Source organism: Thalassophryne amazonica, chromosome 6 (assembly GCF_902500255.1).
Source record: "Thalassophryne amazonica chromosome 6, fThaAma1.1, whole genome shotgun sequence".
Lineage (NCBI taxonomy): Eukaryota > Metazoa > Chordata > Actinopteri > Batrachoidiformes > Batrachoididae > Thalassophryne > Thalassophryne amazonica.
Window position 1 is genome coordinate 128,529,644 of NC_047108.1, and position 17,902 is coordinate 128,547,545.

The 17,902-nt window shown below is 42.3% G+C and overlaps 1 protein-coding gene across 4 annotated transcripts in view; it reads right to left on the reverse strand.

Annotated features, from left to right (window-relative positions):
• hipk1a (homeodomain interacting protein kinase 1a) overlaps positions 1–17,902 on the reverse strand; it is an 82,661-nt gene that overhangs the window by 16,562 nt on the left and 48,197 nt on the right. For 2 of the 4 annotated variants that reach the window (XM_034173432.1, XM_034173431.1), the window contains exons 10-11: positions 10,897–11,015; positions 10,563–10,700 (exon numbers count right to left, since the gene is read on the reverse strand). In XM_034173432.1, the coding sequence (XP_034029323.1) occupies positions 10,563–10,700; positions 10,897–11,015 (257 nt within the window). The remainder of the gene's footprint in view (positions 1–10,562; positions 10,701–10,896; positions 11,016–17,902) is intronic. The other 2 variants (XM_034173434.1, XM_034173433.1) reach the window with 1 other exon arrangement.

The following is a 17,902-nucleotide window of genomic DNA, read 5'->3' on the forward strand; positions in this document are numbered from 1 at the left end:
ACACAATATCACCATTTCCCTCAAATATTGTTCACAAACCAGTCTAAATCTGTGATAGAGCACTTCTCCTTTGCTGAGATAATCCATCCCACCTCACAGGTGTGCCATATCAAGATGCTGATTAGACACCATGATTAGTGCACAGGTGTGCCTTAGACTGCCCACAATAAAAGGCCACTCTGAAAGGTGCAGTTTTATCACACAGCACAATGCCACAGATGTTGCAAGATTTGAGGGAGCGTGCAACTGGCATGCTGACAGCAGGAATGTCAACCAGAGCTGTTGCTCGTGTATTGAATGTTCATTTCTCTACCATAAGCCGTCTCCAAAGGCGTTTCAGAGAATTTGGCAGTACATCCAACCAGCCTCACAACCGCAGACCACGTGTAATCACACCAGCCCAGGACCTCCACATCCAGCATGTTCACCTCCAAGATCGTCTGAGACCAGCCACTCGGACAGCTGCTGAAGCAATCTGTTTGCATAACCAAAGAATTTCTGCACAAACTGTCAGAAACCGTCTCAGGGAAGCTCATCTGCATGTTCGTCATCCTCATTGGGGTCTCGATCTGACTCCAGTTCGTCGTCGCAACCGACTTGAGTGGGCAAATGCTCACATTCGCTGGCGTTTGGCACGTTGGAGAGGTGTTCTCTTCATGGATGAATCCCGGTTCACACTGTTCAGGGCAGATGGCAGACAGCGTGTGTGGCGTCGTGTGGGTGAGCGGTTTTCTGATGTCAATGTTGTGGATCGAGTGGCCCATGGTGGCGGTGGGGTTATGGTATGGGCAGGTGTCTGTTATGTACGAAGAACACAGGTGCATTTTATTGATGGCATTTTGAATGCACAGAGATACCGTGACGAGATCCTGAGGCCCATTGTTGTGCCATACATCCAAGAACATCAACTCATGTTGCAGCAGGATAATGCACGGCCCCATGTTGCAAGGATCTGTACACAATTCTTGGAAGCTGAAAATGTCCCAGTTCTTGCATGGCCGGCATACTCACCGGACATGTCACCCATTGAGCATGTTTGGGATGCTCTGGACCGGCGTATATGACAGCGTGTACCAGATCCTGCCAATATCCAGCAACTTCACACAGCCATTGAAGAGGAGTGGACCAACATTCCACAGGCCACAATTGACAACTTGATCAACTCTATGCGAAGGAGATGTGTTGCACTGCATGAGGCAAATGGTGGTCACACCAGATACTGACTGGTATCCCCCCCCAATAAAACAAAACTGCACCTTTCAGAGTGGCCTTTTATTGTGGGCAGTCTAAGGCACACCTGTGCACTAATCATGGTGTCTAATCAGCATCTTGATATGGCACACCTGTGAGGTGGGATGGGTTATCTCAGCAAAGGAGAAGTGCTCACTATCACAGATTTAGACTGGTTTGTGAACAATATTTGAGGGAAATGGTGATATTGTGTATGTGGAAAAAGTTTTAGATCTTTGAGTTCATCTCATACAAAATGGGAGCAAAACCAAAAGTGTTGCGTTTATATTTTTGTTGAGTGTATATGCACACACAAACACACACACACTCATATACATATATATCCTATGTCATCCATTCCACTTTGTGCAAAACTGGGACACTTAGTAATCGTGACTGAATGACATTTTGGTTGGTTCAAATCAAATCAATTTTTTTTATAGAGCGCCAAATCACAACAAACAGTTGCCCCAAGGCGCTTTATATTGTAAGGCAAGGCCATACAATAATTACGGAAAAACCCCAACGGTCAAAACGACCCCCTGTGAGCAAGCACTTGGCGACAGTGGGAAGGAAAAACTCCCTTTTAACAGGAAGAAACCTCCAGCAGAACCAGGCTCAGGGAGGGGCAGTCTTCTGCTGGGACTGGTTGGGGCTGAGGGAGAGAACCAGGAAAAAGACATGCTGTGGAGGGGAGCAGAGATCAATCACTAATGATTAAATGCAGAGTGGTGCATACAGAGCAAAAAGAGAAACACTCAGTGCATCATGGGAACCCCCCAGCAGTCTAAGTCTATAGCAGCATAACTAAGGGATGGTTCAGGGTCACCTGATCCAGCCCTAACTATAAGCTTTAGCAAAAAGGAAAGTTTTAAGCCTAATCTTAAAAGTAGAGAGGGTGTCTGTCTCCCTGATCTGAATTGGGAGCTGGTTCCACAGGAGAGGAGCCTGAAAGCTGAAGGCTCTGCCTCCCATTCTACTATTACAAACCCTAGGAACTACAAGTAAGCCTGCAGTCTGAGAGCAAAGTGCTCTATTGGGGTGATATGGTACTATGAGGTCCCTAAGATAAGATGGGACCTGATTATTCAAAACCTTATAAGTAAGAAGAAGAATTTTAAATTCTATTCTAGAATTAACAGGAAGCCAATGAAGAGAGGCCAATATGGGTGAGATATGCTCTCTCCTTCTAGCCCCTGTCAGTACTCTAGCTGCAGCATTTTGAATTAACTGAAGGCTTTTCAGGGAACTTTTAGGACAACCTGATAATAATGAATTACAATAGTCCAGCCTAGAGGAAATAAATGCATGAATTAGTTTTTCAGCATCACTCTGAGACAAGACCTTTCTAATTTTAGAGATATTGCGCAAATGCAAAAAAGCAGTCCTACATATTTGTTTAATATGTGCTTTGAATGACATATCCTGATCAAAAATGACTCCAAGATTTCTCACAGTATTACTAGAGGTCAGGGTAATGCAATCCAGAGTAAGGATCTGGTTAGACACCATATTTCTAAGATTTGTGGGGCCAAGTACAATAACTTCAGTTTTATCTGAGTTTAAAAGCAGGAAATTAGAGGTCATCCATGTCTTTATGTCTGTAAGACAATCCTGCAGTTTAGCTAATTGGTGTGTGTCCTCTGGCTTCATGGATAGATAAAGCTGGGTATCACCTGCGTAACAATGAAAATTTAAGCAATGCCGTCTAATAATACTGCCTAAGGGAAACGTATACAGTGAATAAAATTGGTCCTAGCACAGAACCTTGTGGAACTCCATAATTAACCTTAGTCTGTGAAGAAGATTCCCCATTTACATGAACAAATTGTAATCTATTAGATAAATATGATTCAAACCACCGCAGCGCAGTGCCTTTAATACCTATGGCATGCTCTAATCTCTGTAATAAAATTTTATGGTCAACAGTATCAAAAGCAGCACTGAGGTCTAACAGAACAAGCACAGAGATGAGTCCACTGTCTGAGGCCATAAGAAGATCATTTGATGGATGGACAAGACTAAGAGTCAAGCTTTCAAATGAATTAAAGCTCTGTCTGGGTTTTTGATTAATTAATAAGCTGGAGTGGAAGATTGCTGCTAATCCTCCGCCTCGGCCCGTGCTACGAGCGTTCTTGCAGTTAGTGTGACTCGGGGGTGTTGACTCATTTAAACTAACATATTCATCCTGCTGTAACCAGGTTTCTGTAAGGCAGAATAAATCAATATGTTGATCAATTATTATATCATTTACTAACAGGGACTTAGAAGAGAGAGACCTAATGTTTAATAGACCACATTTAACTGTTTTAGTCTGTGGTGCAGTTGAAGGTGCTATATTATTTTTTCTTTTTGAATTTTTATGCTTAAATAGATTTTTGCTGGTTATTGGTGGTCTGGGAGCAGGCACCGTCTCTACGGGGATGGGGTAATGACGGGATGGCAGGGGGAGAGAAGCTGCAGAGAGGTGTGTAAGACTACAACTCTGCTTCCTGGTCCCAACCCTGGATAGTCACGGTTTGGAGGATTTAAGAAAATTGGCCAGATTTCTAGAAATGAGAGCTGCTCCATCCAAAGTGGGATGGATGCCGTCTCTCCTAACAAGACCAGGTTTTCCCCAGAAGCTTTGCCAATTATCTATGAAGCCCACCTCATTTTTTGGACACCACTCAGACAGCCAGCAATTCAAGGAGAACATGCGGCTAAACATGTCACTCCCGGTCCGATTGGGGAGGGGCCCAGAGAAAACTACAGAGTCCGACATTGTTTTTGCAAAGTTACACACCAATTCTATGTTAATTTTAGTGACCTCCGATTGGCTTAACCGGGTGTCATTACTGCCGACGTGAATTACAATCTTACCAAATTTACGCTTAGCCTTAGCCAGCAGTTTCAAATTTCCTTCAATGTCGCCTGCTCTGGCCCCCGGAAGACAATTGACTATGGTTGCTGGTGTCGCTAACTTCACATTAAGTTAATGTTTAGTTCACAATGGTTAAAATTGATATTTATATTATTGTTGTTATATGTAAAAAAAACAAACAAACAAACAAAAAAGTCTCTAAAACATCTTCAAAAGTGGTCATTTAACAGGGGGAGGGGGAGAGCCACTCTGGCCCTCCTCTCCAGTTCTGAAGTCTGTATATAAGCGTTAAATAACTATAATGAGGAAAAAACCTCTGGAAATTAACTGACAGGCCAGTAAGAATGTCATTATCACACTCATTGTCTATCAGAAACAGAGCAGGTGTGTATTTGAAGCGACATGAAATATGATTTTAAAACTCTCAGGTTGGCAGCTCTAAGTGCAGCCCATTAGTGCCCCCCCTTGTTATCCAGAGGGCGACTGGCATGCACTGACTTTCATGATCTGTGTGATTAAAATAGGCTTCTTGCATATTTAAATAGTATTAAATTGCTTTTAAAACACACTCTGGCTCTGCAGTGAAGCAGCAGCCAAGAGTCTGTTTGGCACTTTGGCACTAGGTTTGCCAACTCCCTGAAAATAAATAAGGAACACCTTGTGGGCAGGCTGGCCGACTTGATTGCCTTCACCCCTCCCAGAATGATAAATTCTTTTTGCCGTTTTGTGTGTGTGTGAAATGATTTTTAAACTATTTGATGCATACTTTTGTTTTTAAATACAGGACGATTCCTGTTTTTTTGTTTTCAAGGGCTGGTTGGCAACTCCAGCTGGCACCAAGCTTCTAAAAGCAGAGACTGTGCTTGCACTTATTTGATGAACCGAGTTTCATCAGGTTTAATTTAACTGATACAGATCAATTAAAGACGGATGCTGATCAGATCCAATTAATTCAGGTCATCAGTATTTTTTATTGCCCCCCACAGGAACGGCATCTAAAAAAATGTGGGGCTGTCTTATATTTGGGCCAATGTGAGATTATTCCAAAAGGCAAGCCATGCCCAGCAAGTACGGGGGTCAATTGAGAAGTTTTGAGCATGACCCAGAAAAAGTAGGGCGTAGTTCTTCATCTTATCCAACCAGAGAAGACAGAATTCTGGATCACTGTTACACAACTATGAACAGCGCTTATCACAGCGTCCCCCGCACCACTCTGGGCCACTCTGACCATGCCATGGTCCACCTGATTCCTACCCACAGGCAGAAACTAAAGCTCTGCAAACCTGTAGTGAGGAAATCTAAACTGCGGAGCAGTGAGTCTGTGGAGGATCTTCAGACGTTTCGAAAAAACAGACTGGGATGTGTTCAAGACTGCCACCAACAGTCTGGATAAGTACACAGTGAGGACTGCTGCATTCCATCACGAACCACGGCGGGGTATCATAATGACAAACCTTGGTTCAGTTGAGGACGCAGAAGGTGGAGACTTTCAAGAACGGGGACACTGTCAGGCTTAAATAGTCAAAGTACAGGTTTGGAAAGGCGGTCAAGGAAGTTAAAACATCTGTACTCTGAGAAAGTCCAACATCAACTCTCAGCTAACAATTCCACTTCTGTCTGGAAAGGTCTCAGACAAATCACCTCCTACAAACCAAACCTCCTCCACTCTGCCAAGGACCATCATTAGCAAACCAACTGAACGAGTTTTACTGCAGATTTGAAAGACAATGGGATAGTCGTACTACCATTCCCAACGACAACCATCAGCTACAACCCACCAGCATCTCCTCCCCCACCACCTCTCTCTCCATTCATGAGAGAGATGTCAATAGGCTCTTCAAGAAACAGGACCTACACAAAGCAGCTGGACCTCATTCTGTCTCCCCATCCATGTTGAAGAACTGTACAGACCAACTGTCCCTGGTGTTCACAGACATCTTCAACACCTCACTGGAGACATAACAGGTGCCAGCATGCTTCAAGGCCTCCACCATCATCCCCATTCCCAAAAAACAAAGAACTACAGGACTTAATGCTTTCTGCTACCTACAACACACGTGGAATGTCTCAAACCTAAACCTACTTCTAGGCATCTTATATATGCTACTCTGGAACCATCCCTAAATCCAAACAGCTTAACTGTCAACCCCACTGTGGTCCTTAGTCTGGGTCTCATTCACATAAGATCACTATCCTCAAAATCATTGTTGATTAATGATCTAATTATTGATCATCACTTAGATATGATTGAGTTATGTGAAACCTGGCTTAAACCTATAGCTGTCCTCCCCTTAAATGAGGCCTTCCCACCAGCATATACATTTAGTCACATCCTTCATGATGCGAAGCAAGGCGGGGGTGTTGCTCTTATTTATAAATCTAGGTTTAGCTTATTAGCTGTTGGGGGGCACAAATATCACTCGTTTGATCTTCTGATTCTCCGCTCTGTTCAGGATATTATGCATTGCCAAGGTCAGAAGAATAAAAATCAGCCATACTACTTTGTCACTGTATATAGGCCTCCTGGCCCATATTCTGAATTCTTAGATGAATTTGGTGCATTCATCTCTAACTTGTCAACTAGTGCAGATAACATTCTGATTATTGGTGACTTTAACGTTCATATAAATAAGCCTTCTGATCCCCTCTGCAAATCATTTATGGAAATTGTGGATGCATTAGGATTTCGGCAATGCATTTGGGATTTGACGCACATTAGTGGAAATACCCTGGATCTGGTTCGCGCACGTTGCTGTCACGAATACTGACATCGTGCCTCTTACATCAGTGGTGTCTGATCACTCACTTATTAAGTTTACAGTTTCGTTGCCGTGTTTAGTGGAACAAAAACCTTATTTATAACTGCAGCGATGCATCAACTCCTCAACTAAGACTGAATTCGAAGCTAGACTGCCTGATGTCTTAGCTTCACATTTGGCAAATACCCAATCAGCAGACAGACTTCTGGATAGTTTAAACTCAGTGCTCAAAACTACACTTGACATGATTGTGCCACCTATGTTAAAACCACACCCCCCAAAACACAGTCATCTTGGTTCAATGATTACCTGCGTGACCTCAAGCATAAGGCTAGAGGTCTAGAACGGAAATGGCGTCGTTCAAAACTAGAAGTATTTCACCTTGCGTGGCGTGATGCTATCTTAGCCTATAAGCATGCATTATTGGCTACAAAGGGGACTTACTACTCTGATTTGATCAACAAAAACAAGTATAACTCAAAGTTCTTGTTCAACACGGTGGCAACACTTATGCATGGACAACCACCTGTAGTTCGCTCTCCTTTTACAGCACAAGATTTCCTAGATTACTTTGGGAACCTAATCTTGACCCTAGTGTATTGACAAACTATTGGATGATATCAAATCTATCATTTTGCTCTAAAATTCTGGAAAAAAGTGGAGTCACGGCAGCTCGTGGACTATCTTACTGAGAATAATCTCTGAGCCACAGCAGTCTGCTTTTAGAAAATATCATTCCACAGAGACGGCTCTCACTAAAGTGGTGAATGATCTTCTGCTTGCAACGGATTCGGACACCACTACTGTTCTGGTGCTGTTAGATCTCAGTGCTGCATTTGATACAGTGGATCATCATATTCTACTTGATAGGCTGGAAAATCATTTTGGAATTACTGGGAGTGCCCTTGCATGGTTGACGTTATACTTGACCAGTCGTTCTGTGTTTTGTACACTAACACTACCTCTAACCTTAGTGACATGAAATTTGGGGTTCCACAGGGGTCTGTCTTAGGCCCCCTGCTTTTCTCCCTTTATATAGCACCCCTTGGGCACATATTGCGGTGTTTTGGGATTACCTTTCACTGCTATGCAGATGATACTCAGTTATACATGCCGATAACTGCTGGTAATCTCGTTCACATAAAATCCTTAGAAGATTGCCTTGCATCAGTGAGAAGTTGGATGTCTGGAAACTTCCTACTTCTAAACTCTGATAAGACTGAAATGATGGTTCTTGGTCCAGTGAGACATCGGCATCAATTTGACCAGTTAACACTTAGCCTCGACTCGTGTGTCATACATCACACTGACAAAGTGAGGAACCTTGGGGTAATTTATGATCCTATATTGTCCTTTGACCTCTACATTAGAAATATTACTAGGACTGCTTTCTTCCACCTGCGAAATACAACGAAGATTCGTCCCATCCTGTGTATGGCTGATGCTGAGACCCTGATCCATGCGTTTGTCTCTTCTAGATTGGACTACTGTAATGTTCTATTTTCTGGTTTACCGCAGTCCAACATTAGGGTCTCCAATTGGTTCAAAATGCTGCAGTCAGACTTTTGACACGAAGCAGAAAGTTCAACCACATTACACCCATTTTGGCATCTCTTCACTGGCGTCCTGTCCCAGTGAGATCAGAATTTAAGGTTCTGCTACTAGTCTATAAAATTATTCACAGACTGGCACCTCCCTACCTAGCTGACCTAATTAAACCTTACGTACCGGCCTGGGCTTTGCGTTCTCTGGGTGTAGGACTACTTTGTGTCCCTAGGGTGAATAAGAAGTCTGCGGGTCACAGAGCTTTCTCTTATCGTGCCCCTGTTCTGTGGAATGATCTCCCTGCATCAATAAAACAGTCAGATTCTGTGGAGACTTTCAAGTCCAGACTTAAGACGCACTTATTTTCCCTTTCATATGGCTAGCATACTGGTATAGTTTTATTTTATGCTTTTTACTCTTTTAATTCATTTTATTAGTAATTGGAGCGGGCCGCGGCCACGTCGTCACCTAAATTCTGGGTCTTTTAGTGAAGCTTAGGGCTAGTGGCCGGCGATCACCTTAGTATTTCTTCTGTTTTTCTTGTTGTTTAATGCTGACAAATTATACTGTATTTCTTGTCTTTCTGATGCCCGATTCTGTTTTTTCTCTCTCTGTTTAAGGTGCAGCTCCATCCAGAGATGGGTGTGGTATTTGTGCTGGAGACCCTCCTGTCCTGTGCATCAACAGCTTTTCCTGTATATTTGTTTTGTGAATTGTTCTGTAATTTATGTCTGTATCATGGCCCAGGCAGAGGGTCACCCCTTTGAGTCTGGTCTGCTTGAGGTTTCTTCCTCAGAAGGAGTTTTTCCTTACCACTGTTGCTCTGGGGGTTAGTAAGGTTAGACCTTACTTGTGTGAAGCGCCTTGAGGCAACTCTGTTGTGATTTGGCGCTATATTAATGAAGATAAATTGAAAAAAATTTAATGACCTTGATAAAGATCTTCAAGTGCCTTGTCCTCACACACCTCAAGGCGAATCTCTGACCCTCACCTGGATCCCCCTGTAGTTCACCTACAGAGCCAACAGGTTGGTAGACAACACTGTCAACACAGCCCTCCACTTCATCCTCCAGCATCTGGATTCCCCAGGAACCTACACCAGAATTCTGTTTGTGGACTTCAGCTCTGCTTTCAATACGATCATCCCGGCCCTAGTGCAGGACAAGCTCTCTTAGCTTGGTGTGCCCGACTCCACCTGCAGGTGGATCACTGACTTCCTGTCCAACAGGAGGCAGCATGTGTAGCTAGGGGGGCATGTCTTCAACATACCGTCCAATACCGGATCCCTCTAAGGCTGCGTTCTTTCCCCTCTACTATCCTCTGAACACAAACAACTGCACCTCCAGTCACCAGTCTGTAAAGCTTCTGAAGTTTGCAGCATATCATCCACGCAGCAGAGAAGGTGAATGCAATCTGCCATCCCTACAGGACCTATACACCTCCAAGGCCCTGAGGCGAGCAAGGAAGATTGTGGCCGATGCCTCCCACTCAGGACACAAACGTTTTATCATCCTCTTCTCTGGCAGACAGCTGAGGTCCATCAGGACTAAAACCTCAAGACACAAAAGCAGCTAGACTAATAAATAATGCCAGAGACTGGTCATTCCTGCACTGAAAGGTACTGTACATCTGCACACCAATCATATGCTTTTGCGCAGTCCCATTCCACTACATTATCATTATATTTATTTAACAGTGAACATAGTTTTGCCTACTTGACTTATTACAGAAGTGTTTTTCCTTTTCTTTTTTTCTTTTTGTTGTATATGCACCAATAACACCATGTTGCATTTGGAGAAACCAACATTTCTCAAGGATGTGTGAAGTTTTTACTCATTGGGTACAATGTTGAGAAAGTTGGTTTCTGCAAAAGATGGAGAACCACACTTTACTTTTTCTAGGTCAGGCTCAAAACTTCTCAATCGCCCCTCATAGGATAAGGTTTTAAAGGGCTCTTTATTGGAAAGCCTTTGTTCATCTTTAAACAATGAAAAATGGGAGAAACTAGAAGTGGCAAGGAAAAGTAGACACCAGCTTTCAGAGTTGCACATGCATCCCATACTCTGCTGCACACTGCTGAAATACGCGAGTGTACAAGGGACGGAAGAAGGGGAAAAGAAGGATAAATCTGAATTTGGTTAGTAGTTGTAATGTTGGTGTTTTACCAGCATGAAGGCATTCTTATCCAAAAAGCCACCAGACTTTCCACCCAAGCCGCCACCTGGCAGTGGGAGCGGGTGTAAGCAAGGCATTCCTGCCACTGGGGCATACAGGTTACCAAGCATCATGGGGTCGAAGGAGCCCTGGGAGTGGGTACGGAGGGGGATGGAAGGAGTAACGGTGTTAAGACAGAAGACACATTGAGGGGGCACATCTGAAAAAGTGTACTTCATCCCAGCACAGGCATACTGATTAGGACTTGATTTCATTTTTAATACATATAATGTTTTGGGGAGAAAATCCATAACCAAGCATACACAGAACAGAAAGCAGGTCTACCTGTGCTAACATGCCAGGCTGGATGTGAAGTGACTGAGATGACTGGTTCTGAGGAACTAAGGGTACTGAGTTGTCCATTCTCACTGGATATCCAGAGGGTTTATTGGATGTTGGAAGCCCTGCAAAGAAAATATGGAGGCAAATAAGATGATGTCAAATGTTAAAAGGTAGTTATGCTAAAAAAAAAAAAAATCCCCTGGGCCATCTACAATGCCACTACTACAGGCCACTCTACAATGAAGCTATTTAACTGGTGACACAACACACAAAAGCTGCATGACATCTACTTTCTTCATTTGCAGCCACAGAAGCCTAATTCCTTCAGAGTTGAAATGGGCATCTTGGTGTCTTCCCCTGCTATTCTTCCATAGTGACTCACTTTCACTCCAGACAGATTTACAGTAAACTACCACAATATATGTATTTCTTAATAATTTATGTAAATTAAGTCATATGCTGATGTATACATCCTGCTTTGTTTTTATATATAAAGAAAATCAATAATCATTTGTAGAATTAGACAGCTGTGGAATCAAGATATATGCCGATGATACTAAGATTTTCAGCTCTGTTGGGTTTCCAAAGGACAACTTAAGGCACTGTGACAGTTGCACAAATTTGATCCCAACACTGCTGTGCAATTCATCGTGACAATGTGTCCCGCTTTTCCCACTGGACGCCGCACTTTGTCCCGATTGACGCTATGCTGTATAAAATAATCATTTTGTAGCCGATGACGCATTTGCTCTCAGAACTTGGCTGATGAAACCATTCTCTTATCGCTCTCTGAATCACAGAGAAATTATCTGCAGCTGCAGCTTCTCTCATGCGCGTCTTGCGGTGGAGAACGCATTTGGAATCTTGTCTCAACACGATTTTTGTTCCTGGCAAATAAGTGTCTTTTTCCAACTATATTTATTACAAAACAATAGAAAAAGCCCAATTTTCATAGCAAACTTTGTTTTTTTGGGGCTGCACAGCAATTTTGTCCCCTCAAAACACCTATTTTTTGACAATTTTCTGACTTTTTCACAATAAAATTAAAATACGGAACATAACTGCAGCAAGGTTTATTTTCAAACATTTGAAAACAATTTTACAAAGTTAAAAATGAACAGTTTTCCTTGGTTTGCAAATGTGCAACAAATCACTTTCCCTGATCAGACTCCAAATGTAGTCCCCCATCATGTTTTCAGTGTAAGATCCCTGATATCTGTGTTCAAAGTCCTTTATGTCTTGGTGGACACACTCCCCATGTTCTTCTGAGTATGCCCCCATGTTGTCCTTCAAGTTGTCAAATCAAATCAATTTTATTTATATAGCGCCAAATCACAACATGTATAAAGTGAATAAAATTGGTCCTAGCACAGAACCTTGTGGAACTCCATAATTAATCTTAGTCTGTGAAGAAGATTCCCCATTTACATGAACAAATTGTAATCTATTAGATAAATATGATTCAAACCACCGCAGCGCAGTGCCTTTAATACCTATGGCATGCTCTAATCTCTGTAATAAAATTTTATGGTCAACAGTATCAAAAGCAGCACTGAGGTCTAACAGAACAAGCACAGAGATGAGTCCACTGTCTGAGGCCATAAGAAGATCATTTGTAACCTTCACTAATGCTGTTTCTGTACTATGATGAATTCTAAAACCTGACTGAAACTCTTCAAATAGACCATTCCTCTGCAGATGATCAGTTAGCTATTTTACAACTACCCTTTCAAGAATTTTTGAGAGAAAAGGAAGGTTGGAGATTGGCCTATAATTAGCTAAGATAGCTGGGTCAAGTGATGGCTTTTTAAGTAATGGTTTAATTACTGCCACCTTAAAAGCCTGTGGTACATAGCCAACTAATAAAGATAGATTGATCATATTTAAGATCGAAGCATTAATTAATGGTAGGGCTTCCTTGAGCAGCCTGGTAGGAATGGGGTCTAATAGACATGTTAATGGTTTGGAGGAAGTAACTAATGAAAATAACTCAGACAGAACAATCGGAGAGAAAGAGTCTAACCAAATACCGGCATCACTGAAAGCAGCCAAAGATAACGATACGTCTTTGCGGTGGTTATGAGTAATTTTTTCTCTAATAGTTAAAATTTTATTAGCAAAGAAAGTCATGAAGTCATTACTAGTTAAAGTTAATGGAATACTCAGCTCAATAGAGCTCTGACTCTTTGTCAGCCTGGCTACAGTGCTGAAAAGAAACCTGGGGTTGTTCTTATTTTCTTCAATTAGTGATGAGTAGTAAGATGTCCTAGCTTTATGGAGGGCTTTTTTATAGAGCAACAGACTCTTTTTCCAGGCTAAGTGAAGATCTTCTAAATTAGTGAGACGCCATTTCCTCTCCAACCTACGGGTTATCTGCTTTAAGCTGTGAGTTTGTGAGTTATACCACGGAGTCAGGCACTTCTGATTTAAGGCTCTCTTTTTCAGAGGAGCTACAGCATCCAAAGTTGTCTTCAATGAGGATGTAAAACTATTGACGAGATAATCTATCTCACTCACAGAGTTTGGGTAGCTACTCTGCATTGTGTTGGTATATGGCATTAGAGAACATAAAGAAGGAATCATATCCTTAAACCTAGTTACAGAACTTTCTGAAAGACTTCTAGTGTAATGAAACTTATTCCCCACTGCTGGGTAGTCCATCAGAGTAAATGTAAATGTCATTAAGAAATGATCAGACAGAAGGGGGTTTTCAGGGAATACTGTTAAGTCTTCAATTTCCATATCATAAGTCAGAACAAGATCTAAGATATGATTAAAGTGGTGGGTGGACTCATTTACATTTTGAGCAAAGCCAGTTGAGGCTGTCATTCTCAGCATCTGTGTGGATGTTAAAATCGCCCACTATAATTATCTTATCTGAGCTAAGCACTAAGTCAGACAAAAGGTCTGAAAATTCACAGAGAAACTCACAGTAACGACCAGGTGGACGATAGATAATAACAAATAAAACTGGTTTTTGGGACTTCCAATTTGGATGGACAAGACTAAGAGTCAAGCTTTCAAATGAATTAAAGCTCTGTCTGGGTTTTTGATTAATTAATAAGCTGGAATGGAAGATTGCTGCTAATCCTCCGCCTCGGCCCGTGCTACGAGCATTCTGACAGTTAGTGTGACTCGGGGGTGTTGACTCATTTAAACTAACATATTCATCCTGCTGTAACCAGGTTTCTGTTAGGCAGAATAAATCAATATGTTGATCAATTATTATATCATTTACCAACAGGGACTTAGAAGAGAGAGACCTAATGTTTAATAGACCACATTTAACTGTTTTAGTCTGTGGTGCAATTGAAGGTGCTATATTATTTTTTCTTTTTGAATTTTTATGCTTAAATAGATTTTTGCTGGTTATTGGTGGTCTGGGAGCAGGCACCGTCTCTACGGGGATGGGGTAATGAGGGGATGGCAGGGGGAGAGAAGCTGCAGAGAGGTGTGTAAGACTACAACTCTGCTTCCTGGTCCCAACCCTGGATAGTCACGGTTTGGAGGATTTAAGAAAATTGGCCAGATTTCTAGAAATGAGAGCTGCTCCATCCAAAGTGGGATGGATGCCGTCTCTCCTAACAAGACCAGGTTTTCCCCAGAAGCTTTGCCAATTATCTATGAAGCCCACCTCATTTTTTGGACACCACTCAGACAGCCAGCAATTCAAGGAGAACATGCGGCTAAACATGTCACTCCCGGTCCGATTGGGGAGGGGCCCAGAGAAAACTACAGAGTCCGACATTGTTTTTGCAAAGTTACACACCGATTCAATGTTAATTTTAGTGACCTCCGATTGGCGTAACCGGGTGTCATTACTGCCGACGTGAATTACAATCTTACCAAACTTACGCTTAGCCTTAGCCAGCAGTTTCAAATTTCCTTCAATGTCGCCTGCTCTGGACCCTGGAAGACAATTGACTATGGTTGCTGGTGTCGCTAACTTCACATTTCTCAAAACAGAGTCGCCAATAACCAGAGTTTGTTCCTCGGCGTGTGTGTCGCCGAGTGGGGAAAAACGGTTAGAAATGTGAACGGGTTGGCAGTGTACACGGGGCTTCTGTTTAGGACTACGCTTCCTCCTCACAGTCACCCAGTCGGCCTGCTTTCCCGGCTGCTTGGGATCTGCCGGAGGGGAACTAACGGCGGCTAAGCTACCTTGGTCCGCACCGACTACAGGGGCCTGGCTAGCTGTAGGATTTTCCAAGGTGCGGAGCCGAGTCTCCAATTCGCCCAGCCTGGCTTCCAAAGCTACGAATAAGCTACACTTATTACACGTACCATTACTGCTAAAGGAGGCCGAGGAATAACTAAACATTTCACACCCAGAGCAGAGAAGTGCGGGAGAGACAGGAGAAGCTGCCATGCTAAATCGGCTAAGAGCTAGTAGCTGCGCTAAGATAGCAGATTCCTAAAAACACACGAAGTGAATAATGTGTAAATAATTTAGAGGTGATTCAGCAGAGAGAGTGCTTTAGTTAAGGCACGTGAAGATTACACTGTGAAACAAATCATTAAACAAACAGAAAAACACCACTGTGCTCTGGAACAGGAAGTGATACAATACCGCAGTGAGAGCCAACCACCTGGATGCTCACCTTGTCAAGGTGAGCATCCAGAATGTGGACCTTCAGTGACATCCTGCAGACTGATAGTGTGGTCAGGACCAGTTTTTATCAGTTGCATCTCTTGGCAAAGGTTAAATCTTTTTTAAACCGTGCAGACCTGGAGAAAACCATTCATGCTTTTATCAGCTCGAGGATCGATTATTGCAATGCACTTTATGTTGGGATTTCCCAGTCGTCTCTCAAACGGCTTCAATTGGTTCAAAATGCAGCTGCACATTTTTAACAAACACTTCCCGTCGCCAACATATCACTCCAGTTCTTTATTCTCTTCATTGGCTCCCCGTTTCTTTTAGAATTGATTTTAAAATTTTGGTCTTTGTTTTTAAAGCTCTTAACAGTCTTGCCCCTTCTTACCTTTCCGAACTGTTGTGTATTTGTAACAACCAGGGCCTTAAGGTCTACAGACCAGCTTTTACTGGAAGTCCCAAGAACCAGGTATAAGCACTGGGGTGATCAAGCATTTTCTGTTGCTGGGCCTAGACTCTGGAACAAACTCCCCCCTGACATGAGAACCATGACAGACTTTGATCTTTTAAAGCTTGACTCAAAACTCGTTTGTTCAGACTGGCTTTTGATACTTATTAAGCAGTGATGGTGTATTTATTTATTTATTTGTTTGCATTTTATTTTTTGAATGTTAACTGTTTATGCACACTGTCTTTTCCTTGTTTGATTTTAATGGAAAGCACTTTGTGCACCTTGTGTGTTGTAAAAGGGCTTTATAAATAAAATTTGATTGACTGATTGATTGATCCTACAGCCCATTTGGCCATAGTTTCTCACCAAAGTCTCAACCAGTTCCACATAATTGTCAGCCTTGTGGTTGCCCAGAAACCCATGGACAACATCAACAAAACTTTTTCATGCCTCCTGTTCCTTTGCTGTTAGTTTCTTTGGAAATTCAGGGCACTATATGATTTTCTTGACTTGTGGTCCAATGAAAACACCAGCTTTCACTTTTGCCTCTGACAGCTTTGGGAAAAAGTCTTGAAGATACTTGAATGCTGCAGACTCTTTGTCAAGCGCTGTGACAAATTGTTTCATGTTGTGCAGAGGAGGAAACAAAACCTTGTGAGGATCCACCAAAGGCTCATGTTTAATGTTACGGCTTCCAACTGAAAATTCAGTGTTTTCAGCCCATTGCGTCCAGTGATAATGTGCTGCATTGTCTCTACTGTCCCAAAGGGAGAGAAAACAGGGAAACTTGGTGAAACCTCCCTGGAGTCCCATCAAAAGTGCCACCATTTTGAAGTCCCCAGTGACTTCCCATCCATACTCATCATAGTTCAAAGCTTCTAGCAGATATTTGACACTGTTGTAATCCTCCTTGAGATGCACTGAATGAGCCAAATGAAGTGATGGATACTTGTTCCCATTGTGCAGCAGCACAGCCTTCAGGCTTCTCTATCAATGAAGAGTCTCCACTCATTTGGATTACATGCTATTCCAATTGCATTGAACAGTCCTGAAATGTCACAACAGCAGCACAAACTCTCTTCCTTGGCAAAGAAGCTAGAGAAAGGTTGGTGACGTTTTCTTTGGCTTGTTACTTGCACACTTTCATCCAACAAGTCCCACATCTTCAGCCTTGAGATCAAACGCTCAGCATTTGACTTTGTCAAACCAAGATCTCTGATGAGGTCATTTAGATCTCCTTGACTGGGAAAGTAAGGATTCCTCTCACAAACTGTATCTGTAATGTCACAGTCCACTTCACTGTGCTCCCCATCCTCTGATTCAGTGCTTTCTTCTTCTGATGGATGTTTTCTTTCTGGAGGTGAAGGTACAGGAAGCTCAGCACTCTGTGGCACTGGTCCAATGGAAGCTGGAATATCAGGATAAGGAATAGCAGGTGCATTCTTCCCACATTGGCGTTTGGAAGGATCCACCATGTAGAAGTATCAGTTGGTTGAGTGGTCAGTGGGTTCACGCCATATTCTTGGAACAGCAAACTTCATTGCTCTCTTTTCCCCTCTGTTGTTTAGGTTGTTTAATTTTCTTTGATTAAAGAGTGAAATATTCATGAACAAAGGAGAATCTTCAAACCTCAGTAAATTACTCTCCTGTTCTTGAAAGTTCTTGCTCAATCTGTACAAATGAGGAAGGATTTCATAAATATAATTGCTTCATCAACATTGTATTATGTTTGAAATTATGTTTGAACCCTTTTGACATGATCACAAAAAGAAAATATGATGACCACAACTCTGACAAATGGACTTAACTTTTCCAGAAATTAGTACTGACCGCTCAGTGAATGTGAAAACTGGTTAATTTGCAATTTCATTGTCCTGATCATAAAACCAAAGTTTGGAGGTCAAGACCACTCTTTTCTCTTTTGATTGGTTGTGAAGAAATGGGAAATTATGGTTTTAACC